This window comes from Bos javanicus, chromosome 10, assembly GCF_032452875.1.
Source record: "Bos javanicus breed banteng chromosome 10, ARS-OSU_banteng_1.0, whole genome shotgun sequence".
Taxonomy (NCBI): Eukaryota; Metazoa; Chordata; class Mammalia; order Artiodactyla; family Bovidae; genus Bos; species Bos javanicus.
The window spans coordinates 7584757-7603322 of NC_083877.1; the positions used below are offsets into that span (position 1 = coordinate 7584757).

The window sequence follows — 18566 nt, forward strand, 5'->3', positions numbered from 1 at the left end:
TCTCCAGGCAAGAATAGTGCAATGGGTTGCCATTCCCTCCTTCAGGGGATCTTCCCAACCCAGGGATTGAACCGAGGTCTCCTGCATTGCAGGCAGATTTTTTACTGTCTGAGCCACCAGAGAGGCCCAGTAGATACAGACTACTATAAATAAAATAAACAACAAAGTCCTGCTGCATCACACAGGGAGTTATACTCAGTATCCTGCAGTAAACCATAATGGAAAAGAATATGTGTGTGTGTGTGTGTATATACACATATGCACATGCATATATATAAAACTGAATCACTTTGCTGTACACCAAAAACTAACACGACATTGTAAATTAACTTTCAGTTTTTTTTTTAATGCCCATTACAGAAATATACTTCCAGTGTATTGTGAAGATATCAGAAAATTCCTTAGTTCATTTCACAAGCATCCTTTGCATCCTTGTGCCAGTCCTGAAAGAAGTTGTGATGAGTCAATGTAAAGGCTCCACAGCCCCACCCTAGAGATGTAGCCAGGACCTAAATAAGGCTAGACCCCAAAGGGAGAGCCCTGAGGTTTAGGAGGGGAGCAGGAAGGAGGCCAGTCCAGCAGGGAGAGCTTTCACCGCTGTCCAGAGTCCAGGTAATTGCTGGAAGGAAAGGAAATGATGCAGGTTAGATGAGAAACTGATTACCTCTAGTGAAAATGAGCTGTGCAAAGCAGCGTAAAGTAAGACAGCAGGTGCAGGGAGAGGGCAGGAGAAGAGGTCGTGCAAAGCCTTTGGAGTGGCCTCCCCTGAGGACCATGGTGTGCCTCGTTGTCCTCAGTCTCCCCACGCCGCATCATGAACGTGTTCTCTTGGCTGTGTTGTACTGTGTGATATTTCCTACTGAACACATCCAAACAAAGAAGATCCTGTATGTAAAGGGGGCTTCCCAGGTGGCGCTAGCGGTAAAGAACCCGCCTGCTGATGCAGGAGACATAAGAGATGTGGGTTCGACCCCTGGAGAAGGAAGTGGAAACCCACTCCAGTACACTTGCCTAGAGAATCCCATGGACAGAGGAGCCCGACAGGCTACAGTCCATAGGGTTGCAAAGAGTCGGACATGACTGAAGTGACTTAGCACGCACGATATATGTAAAGGTGTTCATTGCAATCTTGTTTATGTTCCCCCAAGTTTGGAAAGCTCTGTTATCCAGTGTTATGGTTACAGAAATAATGGTTCTGTGCTAAATCATTTCATTTTAATCAAAACACAAATAACCTGAGACAAGCAGCTTTATGACTGATTGGGGGAAAGCAGAAAAGGAAACCTGTAGAAATCCTGTGATTTGCAAAAATATGGGTATGATTGAATACTAAAGGGAATTCAGAAACAAAAAACATTTGTTGGAGAGGTGGAGTGGATGTTTTTCTTCTGTAGGTTCCATTAGTACATAACAGTAAATCGAAACCAATTCAAAAGTGCAGATATTTCTGGAAGAATTGCAGTCACGTCCGACTCAGTTTTATTTGGCAAGCAAAGGAAAATACATCGAGGCGTGAGGGTGGGCCTACCCAAAAGAGGCAAAGAGTAGAGAAGCCCCTGGCTCAGTTTTGGCTCCTCTTTTTATATGTTTTTTCTCCTCCCCCGAGCCTGTCCTGTGTAAACTGGGCTAGCCAGGAGGGCTCTTTGTCACCTGAGGTTCTCACTCTGGTCCTCAGACCTTCCTTTGTTCTATTTTCGTGTGCTTTTCCCTTTCTTTGTCTTTTAGCCACCACTATTTTAGACACCTGTTCCTTATTCTAACTACGTAACACCAGCCTCCAAGGACTTGAGCACAAGGTAACTTGTGCTTGGGGTGTTTGTGGAAGTTCATGGCTTCCTTTAAATAAGAACAAGGAAACAAATGAACTAATGAAAAGCTTCTTTACTTATACACGGATAATCCCAAGGGAGAGCCACTTTGAGAATGATTTTTCTAATACAACTGTGTCTGCTGTGTGTAGAAAATCACACCCTCCAGCTTCAAGTATTTGAAGAAATAACTTACCTGTTATTTCACACAGTCATGTTTTCTGGAGTGCCAACACTAAGGAGGCTGTGTGCTTTGTAGCCACACCAGATTGTCATCCAAACAACTGCCTCTGCTTGATAAATGGAAGCAGAGATTCTTAGGAGATAAGAATTTGACCATCTTATTTAGAGGCTTCAGATACCAGATGCTCCTGACACGTCTCTCTCAGTGCTGCTCTGAGGTCTCAGGAAGTCATCTATTCCTCTGTTATAGTTTCAGTAATAAAAGGAGATAGCTGCCTGTATTTTATACCCTGTTCTGAGTTGTGCCAGTGTTTGATAGCTTGGCAAAATGCGGTTATTTTAGCCCCAGTACAAATTCTCCCTGGCTCACTCTGCAGTTTTAGCATCAAGAGACTTCTTCATATAGACTGTTTCCCATTCGCTAATCAGTAACACACACCCCGGCCATTTTCCTCAGAACAATACAGCTTATCTCACTACCTTAAGATGCATTGGGTAATTTATACTTCTAGAATCTAGAAACTAACATGCAGTTAAAAAAAAAAAGTGGAAGAAGCTAGTCTGAAAAGGCTGCATACTATATAATTTGAGTTACATGACATTCTGGAAAAGACAAAACTATGGAGATAGTAAAAGGATGAGAGGTTGCCAGGATTTCTGGGGCGTTGAAACTGTTGTCCTGCATGATGCTGTAGTGGTGGATACGTGTCATTATACATTTGTCAAAGCCCATAAAACACACAACACAGTGAGCTCTAATGTAAACTATGGACTTTAATTCATAATAATATATTAATTTTGCCTCATCAGTTGTAACACGGGGCTTCCAAGGTGGCTCAGTGGTGAAGAATCCGCCTGCCGATGCAGGAGACACAGGTTCGATCCCTGGTTTGGGAAGATCCCCTGGAGGAGGGCATTGCAACCCAACCCAGTGTTCTTGCCTAGAAAATCCCATGGACAGAGGAGCCTGGTGGACCATAGTCCATGGGGTCATGTGGAATCGGACACAACTGAGCAACTGAGCACGCATGCACTCATGAATTATAAAAAAATTAACCACACTAAGATGTTCGCAATAGGGGTGCAAGGCAAGGGATGATATGGAAATTCTCTTTTTTTTTTTTTTTCGCTCAGTTTTTGGAGGCCTAAAACTGCTCAAAAAAATCTTTTAATTAAAAAAAAAAAGGCAGTTTGGCCTCATGGCATCTCCATGGAGCTAGGGGAAGCCGAAGATGATGGTGTCATTCTACTTACGTATTCTGTGGTACCCAACATGTAACCTTCAAGCAATTTCATTTGAAAATAGTTATCAGTACATTAAATCTCCTCTCTGGTGGTTGCTGCTATTGCTAGTCTCTTTCTTTAAAAACAAACCAAAAAGAAAAAGAAGAATACATAATGAGCTTACCCTCTTCTCGAGAAGTTCCTGTTTTCCTCCATCAGAGATTCTGTTACACCCCTTCCAAGATCCAAACAGTTGGCAACTTTGCGACGCTGCGGAGGCCGCTTACTCGACGCTCTAGGTGTTTTGGCCAGAAAAGAAAGGTAGCGCTTGCTGCCCATTGTAGGTCTGTTCTAACCAGCAAAATGAAGGGCTTGGTTCCTTCAGCACGAGAGGTGCCCTTCCCTTTCCTGTGGTGTGGGAAGGGGGATGGCTGTATAATCCCTGTAGTAAATATCTATACGTTGTAGAAAGTATCCCTTGAAATAGCATAAGTCATGATAAGTAGTTGTCCTGACTAGCCAAAGGAAAACCTACACTTAACAAATTTACAAATCAGTCAAAGAAAGACGTGTACTAAGTACTGCATTTTACAGCATATAAAATACATCTCTCTCTAGAGGGGAAAAAATGTATCCAGCAGTTACCCTGCATTCAGTGTGCCTTTATTAGACATGTGTACCCAGTGACAGGCTAAAAAACAGTGAGCTGGCATAAAGGCAGAGGAAATCCGTATTATCTCATGATGTCAGCAGTATCGGTACTCTCATGAACAAGATGAAATTTCTTGCCTAGAAGACCATAGTAAAATTATATTCAACACCCATAAAGATAGTAAAAGTTTTCTTTTCTGAAGAATCTCTTAAGAAATGGGATACGTCTTATTTATATACCACCTGCATATATTATATGTCAGCAGAATTAAGCAAGGTTTTCTATGGGCCTTCAATCTGATTTTCCTCTGTCTTGGGCTTGATTATCCACCCAGAACTCTGACGAGGGTGCAAGAAATGTGTCCCTAGCTCATTTGAGGCCCCCTAGCTCATTTGAGGCCACCAAGCTCAGGGATGAGTTTCTGCTTGCTACCAAAAACATTTGGGATGAAGTCATAATAGTTCACCTCCATGGTATGAGAAAAATGAATGCAACCCAGTCATCCTGGATTTTCTCTGAAAGTTCCTATGTTCTATAATTATTTAAAACATCATAAATGAACTAAACTAAGAGGAAGTAGGGAGTAGAAAGTAAAATTTAAAGACATATATGGTCATACATTTTAATTTAGTTCTGGAAGAGAGAAGAAACTTTTCTGACTCTCTGACCATTCTCTTTCTGTTCACTAATAAGCTCATGGGTCGAATAAGAATCAGTCAAGGTGGCAAGAAAGTCAAAAGAGGGCTGAAGGACTGATACCAGCAGCTGGGGTTCTCTGCTTCCAGATGTGCTGACAGATAGCTGATTACTTGTTCTAAGGTCATGCAGGGCTTCCCTGGTGGCTCAGTAGTAAATAATCCACCTGCCAAGGCTGGAGACGTGGGTTGCAGCCCTGGGCCAGGAAGATCCCCTGGAGAAGGAAATGGCAACCCACTCCGGCATTCTTGCCTGGGAAATCCCACAGACAGAGGAGCCTGGCGGGCTACAGTCCATGGGTTACAAAGAGTCAGACACGACTGAGCGACTAAATAAGGATATACAGAATAGTCTACATGAAGATCACTGAAAATTCTTATAGGAGACATTTGTGTCTAAAGTTGGACTCTTGGAAGACACTTTCTCAGCCTTGTTCATGTCTCTGTCCTTTGCAGGGCAACAGGCTTTGGCTTCTTGAACGCACTGTGCAAAGCAGCGGCCGTCCTGGGAAACTTGATATTTGGCTCCCTGGTCAGCATCACCAAAGCTATCCCCATCCTGCTGGCCTCCACCGTGCTGGTGTGTGGAGGACTCGTGGGGCTGCGCCTGCCTGACACACGAACCCAGGTCCTGATGTAATGGGAAAAAGCCATCCATCCTGTACTTCCTTCTCTTGCCCTGGGTCAACTCCCCTTACTGACTCAAGGCTCCAGAAGGGTGGTCAAATACCAGAACACTAACCTGCTGTGACGACAATGTAGATGCATACCGTCTCATCCCTTCAGTGTGATTTTGCAGGGTCTGGGTTTTTGTTTTTGTTTTTGTTTTTTTTTTCATGCATTGTTGTCTTTCCTAACTGCGATGCTACTGCCTTCCAGAAATCAGAATTTTTTAAGTGTGTTGTGAGTCGAGCCTTCCTGAGATCCTCCTCAGTGTAAGGTTCAGAAGCTAAGAAGAGGACTGGACTGCTGTAAGAAACAATCCTGCTCCTAATTCAGCATTCACAGGAAAGATAAATCGGCGTATTAGTGCATCTGTGCTGAGGGAAGAGATTCTTTTTTTTTTTTTTTTTTGCAGTGATATTTCCTGTTTACTTAGAAAAGGACACCCAGCAATTCTTGCTGTTACAGCAGGGCCTTTCAAAAGAAAAAAAAAGCCCTGCGGCACCAAACTGAACTGGGTGGAGCTCTTTCAGGCTTGACAATTAAGATGACTCTGCTGACAGGAAAAATAGAGGCTCTGCAGTTAGCAACAAAGATCTGTGAGTGACATGAGCAAGATTTCTGCCAGGAAGCCTGACGAAATTCTGAAAAATACGAGGAAAAGGGCCGTTAGTCATGTCTGTGATTGTGGCACGTGGTTCAGAATGTCAGATGAACAGAACTGAGATCTTCAGCCTGCCTTCACCCCCACCCTGCTCCCACCCATGGCTGCCATCCATCTTGCCAGATAACACAATTAATGGGAAAAAGCCACTTTCTAACTGGGTCTGCCCACCTGATTCCGTCATTCACGCAAACTCTCTCTCCAGATTGTTAGCCATCTAAGTTGTTGTAAAGTGAAAATGAGTTAGAAATTCAGACCTAAAGCCATTTGTAAATGCCAAATGATACCTCGAGGGGACCAGTGTCTTGGGGCCAGTATCCCTGGGGAAGTGACATTGGACTTTCTAGCAGTGCCCCTGGCTGGAGCCGGTCAGTGTGTTCCTAGCCGCTGCCTCTGTGTGAAATCGCAGCCCGCTGAGCTCCATGGAGCCCTTGGGCAGACAAGGGTTGCATCTCCTGGGAGCTTTTGGCTGCTCACTTTACCTCTGGAATCCTCCTGGCCTGCAAGAGAGAGGTTAGCAGGACATGCCCACAGGCTGTCAGCTATGTGACCTTCTCACCCCTTGGGCCGCCCCTCCTCCATGCTGGCCCTTTTTACTCATCTTCTTTGAAATCTGAAACCTCCAAGTCAACTTGCAGTGATGACCAGCAGCCAGGAATAAATCCCATATTAAAACAATATTCCTTTTTTAAATTCCCTGTGTCTTGTTAGAGGGTTATCCTTGTTACTTATTATAGGCATTTCCAACAGGTCATGGCCCTGGGCCTCCAGGAAGGGAGAGCCTTTGTTTCCAAGAGCCAAGACTCTCAAAGTTGTCTTCACCCCAGAGGGCACTCCGCCTCTCTCTCCCCTTCCTCCTGATCCTCCTAGAGCTCCAGACTGCAGAGTTCAGACTGTGAAAAGCTGCTTTCATTAACATAAGCCATTAATCGACTCTCCCTTGAAGTAATTCAGGCCTATATGGGGCGGCAGCCTGGTGTGGGGGGGCTCACAGGAAGAGGGCAACTCCCTGGGGATGCAGGCTCCGGGCCAGAATATCAGGAAAACTCAAACCCCAAACTACAAAGGCGGCTGGAAGAAGGCAAACCGGTAAAGACTAGACGGGATCTAGTAGAACAATATCAACAAATCTATTAGAATGCTGTCAATGGAAAGAAGCAGAACTCTCACCTCTGCCTTCTGGAATATTGTTGGAAAACAAAGACAAGTCAGACAACCCATGAACATATCCTGGATGTTCTTCATTATGTACTCTTCTCCCCACCTACCCCTTGGCTTATCTTTTTCAAAGAGACATATCTGGGGACCTGAGCAGATTTTTTAGTTGAATGTCACCTGTGCAGTGATAACTGCTCAAGTGACAAGTGTATCTCCACCAACCCATTCAAAAGAGAAATAGAAACATGTGTGGATGCTGCTATCTCCAGATCTTCTGCCACAGTCAACTTTGCTTACTGTACTGTCTTTACTTTTAGAAATGTCTCGGATGTCTGTGATCGTTTTAAATGCATCAAATATGCAGAGCACAGTTTACATAGAATTTTATCTGAATGCTTGATGGATCAGAATAGGATTAACCAGCAGAACCACACCAGATGAGACCTGCCTGCATGCATCCCCTTTGGAATGACCTTTCTTGACCTTCTTGTCACTTAAATCCAAACCTCCCAGGTGGCCCAAGAGGGATCTCTTCTAATCTCCTGGACGGTCTGTGGTCACAAACCTTCTTGGTCACCACCTTCCCTGCAGTTTTCCCTGCCTCCTTCACATTGTTCCCCACCCACACTGGCATTTTCAATGAGAGAGCTCAGGTTCTTCCCCAGCTATGTGGTGTGGCCTGTCTGGCTTGTTGTGGGGTGAGCAGGATTAAGATAGAGCCGTGCGATTAGACGGAAACTCTCAATTCTATCCAGTGCAGCAGGCTGCTGGCACTCGGACGCGCAGCCAGCATCTCATTTCATCTGCAATAGAAAGAAAATGAGAGTACATGTGTAAATGGAAGCCTGGGAAACAGTCCCGCTGGCTCCTAGATCTCTAACTCCTTTTCTATCTAAAATTTCCTCACGTGCTTTGAATCAATCCAGAATGTTCCCAAATCCTGTTGTTATCACTGGTCCTCTCAGTAGGAAATAAACCCAGCTGTTCCACTCTGTAAGTCCTGAACCACATTATACCCCCAGTAATAGGTTTTACCCTCCTCTCATTTAATCTCACTGCCTTGGAAGCCAAACCCAGCAGCCAGGGATTATTTTACACCCTAAGGACTAACCCTGGGAGATAAGACAGATGGGTCCTAGCCCAAACTCTCCCACTAACCAACAGGGAGACCCAGATCTCGCTGAGGAGGATGTGAGTCATTGAGCGTCTCTGATCCTCAGTTGCCCCATCTGTGGAGCAAAGGATTGGGACTAATTTGCTGCTGGGACTAGTCCAAGACTCTAGAAGACCCTCACAAAAATAGGTTCATCTTACTGTCTACCTTCTTCTGATGCTAAACTCATCTTTACAAGCACCAAACAGGTTGAATTTAGAAACTGAAAAAAATAGGCAAGCTTGCAAGAGCTCAGGAAGTTGTTTGGGAAGGCCCTGTGGGATAGGTGAGATGGTTCCCGTGTTGTTTGTGCTGCAGCTTCTTAGAATCCCAAGTGTCATCTCCATTCACTGTTGGTTTGATGGTTCCCAGTGTCTGCCTAGGAAAGGGCCCTGCCCCGCGGGACACAGACATTAGAAGCCTCGCTCATCGGTCCTTTGAGAAAGGATGCCCCCCAAAGCTCTCCTGGCTCTACTCCATTGCATTGATGAAACATGGTCTTACGTGATTTTACCTGAGCTGTCAGATGCACCTTCATTTACAAATCTCTTGAATCTAAGTTCAGGTTTGCACTAAGTTATGTCACTGCTCTTCTGGATGTCTTGGGATATCAAGCGAGAGGTGGGGAAAGAAATGTAGTGACAGAAAGGAGAGTCCAAGATACTGAGAAGGTTCTAATGAGGAGACTAGGGCAGAATCAAGATTTCCCAAGGCCTGGGGTCGTTTCTAAAGCATTCCATGGAAATAGCTTCTGACTCCCTCTGCCAATCAAAACAGAATATGATATTCTCCAATTTTTTTTTCTGTCTCATATCCAAATAGCCTTTACCTATTTATCTTCAGTAAAACGCCTCACTTGTTCATGTATTCAAGGTTCTCAAGCCAGAAATGCCTGGATTTGGCCTTCACCTGGTGTCATGGAAAGGCAATCAGTTGACTGTTAAGGGCATGTTGCCTGGATATTTGCATTTCCATTAACTCCCATATCACTCTGTACTTAGTCCAGGTACCAAACCTACAGAAATACCAGTCAACTTGGCACAGCAAAAATAAGCCTACACAGTAGGGCGCTCTGAAACGGACTGTACATTTCTTATAGTTTTTGTTTCTGCAAGTGTGTTTTGAGTAAAGCTTCTTTCCCAACCTGTAATGTAGACAAAGTTGTCAGTAGCTTCTTGATTCGTTGTGTGTCCCTTGCTTGTTCCAGGTGTGGAGTGACAGTTCTCCATGTGATGTTCTTTTGCTCTAAATACTGACTGCTCTTCCTATCCACGGTGTCTTACCAACCAGACACAGCCGTTTCCAGGACTGACTTTCATCTCCCTCCAACAAGACCTCCTCAATCCGGTTTAGGAATCCCAGGATTTGAGTGGCAAGGATACAGTTCATGGGCCTGGTTTCAGGTTATTAGCACTGATGGAGGAAGGGCCTGGGCAGAACTTTCACGATCACTTGTCATCTCATGAATAAATATTTATTAACTTGCATGTGCTATTAAATAGATTGAGGCACTGTAATGTATGCAGGTTGTTAATCCTTTGCAGGACTTAAATAATGACAGGGAAACAGGGAGAATGAAAGAGAAAACATCTGTAATGGTGGGGAGGGTGAGTGTCTTACATTGATTTCCATTACCTGTTGATACCCCCTCCCCATAAACACAAAATGTAATTTTTCCAAATTTAAAAGAAGTAATAGCCTACTGTGGGCAGTGCAGAAACTACTCAGAAATTGGCACTATCTTTGACAATTGCCTGGCCTTTGTTGGAGGGACTACTGATTAGTACCTACTTGGAAAATGAGGAAAGTGGAGCCATACATGTGCTATTTCTTTAAATATCCTGGCAAGAAGCTGTGTGTTAAAGGAAAAGAATCAGCAGCAAAGATGGCCCCATCTGTATAGAGGTGTTGGTCTGTAAAGTTCTAGTTTCTTCTGGGGCCTTCTTTTTCATGGCCCAAACTCCTGGCGGTGCTGGGGAGTCTGTTGAGAGCAGCAGAGTCAGCAAATCCCCCAGCTGCTGCCAGTCCCGCCTCGGCTTTCCAGGGTGTTTCCCTTCTGATGCTGAAGACTTGTGATGAAGTCAGCTGTCTGCAGATCCCCTAGAGCAGCTTTCCTCATCTTTACTTTCAGCAGATAAGCCACCCAGAAAACAAGTTCTGACAGTCGGTGGCGGGCGATGTTCAGACTTCAGTTTAAGGCCAGCACATGGTGTTGCAAAGTGTCTGGAAGTTGCAAACGGCCTTTGGGGGCTGGGGCCCGAGGTGCAAGCAGAGAAGGTGGTTTTCAGCCACCCGCCTCCTTCCCCTCCCAGAGTCTCCACTTCCTTTTGTTCCACTGACTTTCTCCTCCTGCCCTCCTCTAGACAGGAAGCACTCACTTCCTTTCTCCCTTCTCTTCTCCACCTGCTCTTGCCTCCTCTTGACTCTCGTGGCATAGAAATCGAGGCTGAGCTTGACCGGGGCCCTTAGGACTAAGGAATGTGATGCTGCACTGGCTGGAGAGGCCCCGGGAAGGGCAGTGGGTGTCAGCGGGTGTGAGCTCTTGACTATTGGCTTTGACAAGCTCCCCATGCTGGGCAAGATTTCCAGCTGCTTCCCAGCTCCTGCACACGATGTGCTGGGCACCACTGGCATGAGATCTGAGCAAGGTCCATCTGAGCAAGGTCCATCTCTGAGGCAGAAGTCTTAGAGCTCAAAGCTTGACTCCTGAAAAGCAAGAAGGCTTGTAGTGAGGTGCCTGGAATTCATAGACCCGGAGGAGCTAGACACACCCTCATACTTGGTGCAGAAGGCTGGGTGCCTTCCACACAAGTGGGGGTGGGGGTGGTATTTATTTATTTATTGACATACCTTGAGACATGTGGGATCTTAGTTCAGCAACCAAGGATCAAAACCATGCCCCCTGCATTGCAAGCGCTGAGTCTTAACCACTGGACTGCCAGGGAAGTCCTGAATTTAAGTGCTGAAGCTGCAGAGGGTGCCTGCTCTCTGCCTACCCTACCATGTCTATGCTGGCTTCATGTCCAGAACTGGAAGGAGGAGAAAGCAGACCTTGGCCCTCTGCTCAGACTCTCACAGGGCTTCACAGCAGCTAGCGGCCCACCCTGGAAGTTGGGGTGCAGAGTCCTAAGCAGATTTCAGGTGCCTGGAGAATGACTGACAGCCACTCACAGGGGCCAGGTCATCAAAAGCCAGGGAGGGGCTGAAGCAGCTGCAAACCAGTTCCTCAGAGCTGACCATTTCAGGAATTTTGTGAGCCAGTTGAGAAACAGTCATTTTTTAAAAAAAATTTTAGTTAGAGGATAATTACTTAACAATATTGTGATGGTTGCTGCCATACATCAACGTGAATCAGCCATAGGTGCACACATGTCCCCTCCCTCCCATCCCACCTCTCTAGGCTGTCACAGAACACCGGCTTTGGTTCCCTGCATCATACATCAAACTCCCACTGGCTATCTGTTTTATCTATGGTAATGTATATGTTTCAATGCTCTTCTCTCAAATCATCCCACCCTCTCCTTCCCCCACTGTATCCAAAAGTCTGTTCTATATGTCTGAGAAACAGCCATTATTAAACATTAACACTTGTGAACTTACAGTCATTATATTTTCAAGCAAAGGTAAAAAATACTCAGAACTCATCACTTCCTAATTATTTTCTTCCATTTTAGTGTTATCTATGCCCTTGACATAACCGACGGCTACTGTGTCTGTGTGATAGAAATACCATGTGATGCTGGGTTCCTTAGCATCCCTTTCCAACTGCAGGTCCCATGATTTCACCTTTGTAACTTGAAATCGGCCATGGTGGGAGTACTTACACCACAAATATTGATAGATGCTACAAATCAGACTCCTCCCACCAGACAGTGGCCTGCATACCGCTACCTAAAGCCCTGACCAGTACGTGGCCACCCACTCCATTGACCTGGACCACACCAAATTGAGTCCCCTGGGTTTGCAGGTCAGCATTGCCCATCAACCCAAGAGAAGGAAAAACTCAGCAAGTTCAATCTCATGTCGGTATGCAAAGGTTACTTTCTGCATTTGTGTTGATTTAGAATAATACCCGCAGAGAATCCACCACTCCTTTAAGTATTGCTCCTTCCAGGGCAATGTACAACAAATTGGCTATTTATGCTGTGCAAGCAGAAATAAATTTGTTTGAAGTTACAAAGCATCTCCCCTCTCGTACCCAAGTAGGTGTTGAAGAATTACAACTCCTTCCTTGCCTTTGACATTCAACAGGCCTGACTAGATAGAACTGGACAGCTTGGCTTAATCTCATTTCCTCTGCTATTGTTATACATTTATTGTACTGAATCTATATCCTAAATCAAAAGAAAAAAGAAATGTTCTTTCCTGATATGTGTTTCATACTATCCAAAATGTGGTTATGTATCCTTGTCTTGATCCAGGAACACACTGAACAGACCATACATCCTTTATTAATGTCAACATCCTGTAAATAAAGTCCTAGAAGAGCTTTTTATTTTGGGTGGATCTCCATTTCAGACATGTAAAACCCAACAATTCACTCTCCTTTGCAATGAGATCTTGGCAGTGGTCCTCTTCTTGGTTTTGGCGTTGGGCGTTTTGTTATGTCTTGTTTCTCGTCTGTTTTTAGGCTATGTAAGCCTTCCTGCTATGAATGTTCCCTTTACCCCCAAGTGTACTGTATATATGTGCTGCATGTGGGAACCCCAATAAATTCTGTTTCAGGTTTTTGGAGTTTTCCTCTTAAGTACAGCTGGTCCTCTTGTGAACTCATCTTTCTGGTATGCTCCTCTGTGTCTGATTCCCGTATTGCCAAAATGTTTGACCAAGTGTGTTTTGACAAATGCCGAAGACAGCCATGTGTGACCTTGTGTGAGTGAGGGCATGCTCCATTGGGTGACTTGTGTACAGCATAAGTCTGTCAGCTGTGGACGTGTGTATACATTTATGTGCCAGACAACCAACATTCATGTAACAGCTGCAAAGATATTTAATGGACATCAGATCAATAAAAGAGCATTTTTTGCTCCATTATATTCAAATAAAGATTGCCGTGTGACTGACTTCCCCTTGCAAATGTGAACTGACCCTTACAAAAATAAGTACTTTTTAAAATGTCTTGAGCATAAAGAAAAACTGTTTCCTTTGATTCAGGCTTATTTGAATTGTTTCTGTGGGTTGGTATCATGGGTACTGATGTATTGTTTGATTTCACAGGAATACATTCTAATTGTTAGCCAGGGCCAATGGGAAAAAAAGTATTTGTGGGGGAGTTGGTGGCAGAGCAGAAGCGGTGTTCATCTGCCCCAGAGCAGGAATGGCAAACTGATTTTCTCTAGCACGTTAACGCCAATGGATTGGTAGTATCTGCTTGGAATATTAGTTTGAGAAGCATGATGAGGAAAAATGCTATATTCTATAGCATTGGCATTGGAAGCTGAAACACAAACTGCCAGCTATGGATTGGTAATCCCCAAAGGATACTTTTCACTGCATTTAACTGAAGACCCAGCTTCAAATATCTTTACTGATGAAGGGAATTGTTATTTCACATAACAAAGGAGAGAAGACCATCCTAAGGTTGGGTATGATGTGGCTTGGCAACATCACTGAGACCCAGGTTCTTTACGTGTTTTAGGTCAGCCATGCTCAGCATTGGAGGAGGAAATGGAACCCACTCTTGTATCCTTGCTTGGGGAATCCCCTGGACAGAGAAGCCTGGTGGGCCACAGTCCATAGGGTCATAAAGAGTCAGACACGACTGAAGCAACTTAGCATGCTCAGCATACTGGCATTTGTCCCCTTGTGGTTCCAGCAATCCTTTTTTTTTTTTTTTTAATTCTTTTTAAAGTTATTCTTTTTTTATTTATTATTTTTTTTCCTTTCTTCTTGTTTCAATTTGTCTGTGCCAGGTTTTAGTCACAGCACATGGAATCTTCATTGCTGAATGCAGAATCCTTGTTGTGGCATGTGGGATCTAGTCCCCCAGCCAGGGATGGAACCCAGGTCCCCACTATTGAGATCATGAAGTCTTGACCACTGCACCACCAGCGAAGCTCCAGTTCCAGCAATTCTAAACATCACATTCTCACACAAAAATTGAAGGCAGAAGAGGGACCATCCCCTCTTTATGATCCTTTCTGAGATCAAGGAGACCATTGTCGGATCCCTCCAGCAGACTTCCCCCTCTATGTCATTGTCTGAGTTTGCATCATTTGCCTGCTCCTAAACTAATCACTAACAAGGGAACATAATTACCATAACTGGCTTAGACTAATCAAGATTTACCTCCCCCCAGAGAGTTTGGCATGTGTGCTAAGTCACTTCAGCCATGTCTGACTCTTTGTGACGCTATGGACTGTAGCTCGCCAGGCTCCTCTGTCCATGGAATTTTCCAGGCGAGAATACTGGAGTGGGTTGCCATGCCCTCGTCCAGGGCACCGTCCTGACCCAGGGATCCAATGGGTGTCTCTTATGTCTCCTGTACTGGCAGGCGTGTTCTTTACCACTAGCGCCCCCTGGGACATGGAGAGCTTGGCAGGAGCTCACGCTCCCCTGCAGTCCATGGCTTCCAACTGCCTGATTAAACCTGGGGCTCAGGAAGCAAGGGAGAAAGAGGGTAACGTTGAGTGCAAGCAGCAAGCCCACGAGCTCTAGAACTGTGCTGTCCAACACTGCCACCACATATAAATATTTATACTTAAAATGGCAAAAATTAAATTAAGAATTAAGTTTCTCAGTCAGTTCCACTTAGTCACATGTCAGGAGCTCAGTGACCACAGAACTAGTGGCCGCTGTGTTGGACAGCGGAATACAGAACCCTTCATCAGGGTCGCGCTCACTCGCCTCTGCAGGCTGTTCCTTCTCCTGGGCCCTGTGCGCCTCTCCCAGTTTCTCTCCCCGAGGCTAGACTCTCTCTTTTGCTGCAGCAACTGTGTCCCCCTCTTGTCCTCCCCCCAGCAGACTGGAAACCTCCAGCCCATCACCCCTCACAGGTCTTCATCCCTTCTCCAGGCCCCCAGCCCACCAGATCTGGAACCTAGTCAGTATTGCAGAAAAGTTGCCCTCTGCTCCTCTTTCCTTCCTATTTCATGATGAGGATCTTATAGGAGGCGGAAAAGAAGACTCCAGAGGCTTAAAAACTCCCAGTGCTATCAGGGATGATGACTAGCCCAGGAACCCACCAGAGGATGCTAGGGTGCAGATGAGCTTGGCAAGGAGCATCTTGTATCCACAGAGCTGGCCTGGACCATGGCTGCAAAGTCCTATACGTGAAATTCCTAGCAGGCAGTGTGTTAAAACAAGGCAACATGTGTCTTGAAGGAGTATCTTTTCCTGCTTACTGAAGTCCATTGCAGTGAAGTCACCATCATTATCTATATCAATTTGCTAGAGTTGCCTTAACAAAACACCACAGGTTGGCTCAGGCTCACACAGCATGAATTGATTTTCTCACAGTGTTTAAGGCTGGAAGTCTAAGGTGTGGACAGGGTTGGTTTCTTCTGAGGCCTCCTCCTTGGATTTAGATGGCTGTGTTTCTGTGTGGTCCCATAATCTTCTCTTGCGTCTTACTCTCTTCTTCTAATAAGGGCACCAGTCATGTTGGATTAGGACTCACCCTAGTAACTCATTTTAACTGAGACACTGGTTCAATTCCTGGGTCAGGAAGAGCCGCTGGAGAAGGGATAGGCTACTCGCTCCAGTATTCTTGGGCTTCTCATGTGGCTCAGCTGGTAAAGAGTCAGCCTGCAATGCAGAAGACCTGGGTTCGACCCCTGGGTTGGGAAGATCCCCTGGAGAAGGGAAAGGCTACCCACTCCAGTATTCTGGCCTGGAGAATTCCATGGACTGTATAGTCCATGGGGTCACAAGGAGTCGGATGCAACTTTCACACCTCTTTAAAGACCCTAACCCTAATGCAGTTGCATTTTGAGGAAACAGGGCTTAGGATTTCAACATGAATTTCGGGGGGATGCAATTCAGCCCATAACATTATTCCTGGTGCTGCGTATTTTAGTGTGTGTGTATTGTGTGTAGAATTGTGTTGTGTGTCTACACGGGTACAGAAAGGATTGAATGCGCCTGTGGTCACAGGGGAGGGTAGCACAGGCCCTGTGGATGTGTTCACTCTTTTGTGTGCTGTCCCTTCAGAGTAGGGAACATAAAGACAGAAGTTGAGGAATAACCCTCAATTCTGGAACTCTTAGGCCAGAAACAGCCAGCTGAGGGCCACCCCAGGACAGGCTGTGTCACACTGCTCTTAGACCCCTGACCGCCATCTGCAGCCTCTCTGCTCATTAGAATTCCAAATGAGGTCTTGTTGCCTCTGTACAATTTTCTCTGATCCTGGAGTCCATGGGCTCATTGCTCCTGCCCAGCACAGCAGCCTCCGAGCAAAGCCCCGCTCTGTGGGGCTGTCCCTCTGAACCCTCCTCCAGCTTGTGCCCTGTTTGGCTGCCAGGAGGCGAGAAGGAGGAGCATTCCAGGAGCTGGGGTAGCCCAGGCGGCCTGCTATCCCCACAGTCCCTTTGTTCAGTGGAGAAAGAGATGCAGCTTCATCGCCTGTAATCTGCAGTCCGGACACCAGGTGGAGAAGTGAACATCGTGAAGCAGACAGTTCCTGGAGAGGCGGCCCGCTCCAGCCCTGCTGAGCTCCAGCCCTGTGGATGAATGGGTGTGACCTGGGATCGTGGAGCACGCAGCACGCTCCAACCCCGACCTCAGGTGCACCAGCTGCCACCTGTCTTCAGCCCTACTTCCGCTTGCAGGGCCTGAGGGCCCGTGGGGTGGCAGAACGGGCCAGGTGTGCCTCAGTCTCACTCTCACACCTGCTCACCTCGGCACCCTTGCTCCTCAGGGGGCACCAAAGCTCCCTTTGGATCAGGAGGTCCAAGAACATCTCAGCTGGAGATTCAGTTTTGGATGGGGCTGTGTGGAAAGCTGCTGCCCATTGCAAAAGGCTAGGTGACTTGTAAGTTGCCCCCAGCCCTCTTTAGTGTTATGCAAATATTGGACAGATCCCGCTGCAGGCTGGTGCCCGCCTCCTCTCAGGTGCTTTTGACTGTGCTGTTACAGCCTCTTCAGTCTCCTGCCTGCCCTTGAGGATACCTGCAGCCTCCCACCTACATCACAGGATGCCTGTAGCACTTTCTAAAGTGCTGGGAGCTCAGGTTTTTCCAGAACTCAGACCCCCCCTTTCTCCGTCCACACTGAGGACTAGGGGACCTCCCAATGCTAAGAGCAGGGTGAGTTTAGGCAGAGTCAGTTCCTGGGTTGTGGCAGGTGGAAACGGGGGGGGGGGGGGGGCTCCTCTTTAAGAAAAATGGTACCAAATTTCAAACAAAAAATTAGCTACAAAAGTAACTATTTAGAATGAGAAAAGAAATCCCCAAAACTTTTACATTTTTAGAAACTGACAAATATCACAAACCATAACAAAATCCAGAAAAATAATATAATCATTTGTATTAATTCACTGCCTGACACACCTGTCTCATTTTTGTCTGTAGTTTTTGGCTGCGCACTCTTGGATTGCCTTTCTATATGACAACAGTTTTGCAATATCATTATAAAGGGAATAGAAAGATAAAAAGCAGCTTTGATTACTAATAGTCTTTCTTGAAAGTTTCCTGTTTCTTCTGCATTTCCGCATACTTTCTGTGCCGAAGACACAGGCCACATTCATAGTTGCAATCCAGTCTCTGCCAGTGCGTTTGTGCCACAAGGCCAGGTGAGTGGGCACAGAGGGCAGGAGCATTTCTGGAAGCCAGTCGTTCATCGGAACAGCTGGGGAGGACTTAACAGCCACAGGAGTGATGTCCAGACACGTCAGAACAACCCATAACCTATGCCTGTGTGGGGAAAGAATCTGAAAAAGAGTCAGTTCAGTTCAGTTGCTCAGTCGTATCCAACTCTTTGCGACCCCATGGACTGCAGCATGCCAGGCCTGCCTGTCCATTAACTCAATTACAATAAACAGAAAAAACGAATAACCCACCAAACCCTAACTGAGTACATCCCAACTCCAATTCCTCTCAGTCAGATCCCCACACTGCCCAACTCTATACCAAACCAGGGCAAGTTTGAGGAAGGGAAGACAAAGTGGAAGGAAATGGTAACTAGGGAAATAATCTATTAGTTTTGCAATTTATTTTTCTGTTGGGCAAATTTTTAAAAAACATATGCCCATGGGAACACATTGCTAGAACCTTCCCAGTGCCTTGGAAGGGACCCACGAAGGTGGGATTTCTGAAGCTGGGTCTTCATTAGCTTGTGGTAAGTTGTGTTAAACACTCCTGTGAGTTTTGACATCACACAGGTGTGGGTTTGAATCCTGACTCTGCCACTTAGCAGCTCTGAGGAGTGT

The 18566-nt window shown here is 45.8% G+C and overlaps 1 protein-coding gene and 1 long non-coding RNA gene across 4 annotated transcripts in view; one reads left to right on the plus strand and one right to left on the minus strand.

Moving 5' to 3' along the window:
• Positions 1 to 13264, plus strand: part of SV2C (synaptic vesicle glycoprotein 2C) — a 224626-nt gene extending 211362 nt beyond the window's left edge. For both annotated transcript variants that reach the window (XM_061430005.1, XM_061430006.1), the window contains one exon: positions 5019 to 13264. In XM_061430005.1, the coding sequence (XP_061285989.1) occupies positions 5019 to 5202 (184 nt within the window). In that variant the 3' untranslated portion in view covers positions 5203 to 13264. The remainder of the gene's footprint in view (positions 1 to 5018) is intronic.
• Positions 203 to 5027, minus strand: LOC133255573 (uncharacterized). Of its 2 annotated transcripts, none has more exons than XR_009738982.1 (3): positions 3400 to 5027; positions 2005 to 2098; positions 203 to 619 (listed from the first exon to the last, which is right to left on the minus strand). It is a non-coding gene; the product is annotated as an uncharacterized LOC133255573 (long non-coding RNA). The 2 variants fall into 2 exon arrangements; XR_009738983.1 differs by having other exon boundaries at positions 2005 to 2101.
• Positions 13265 to 18566: the final 5302 nt, after the last annotated feature.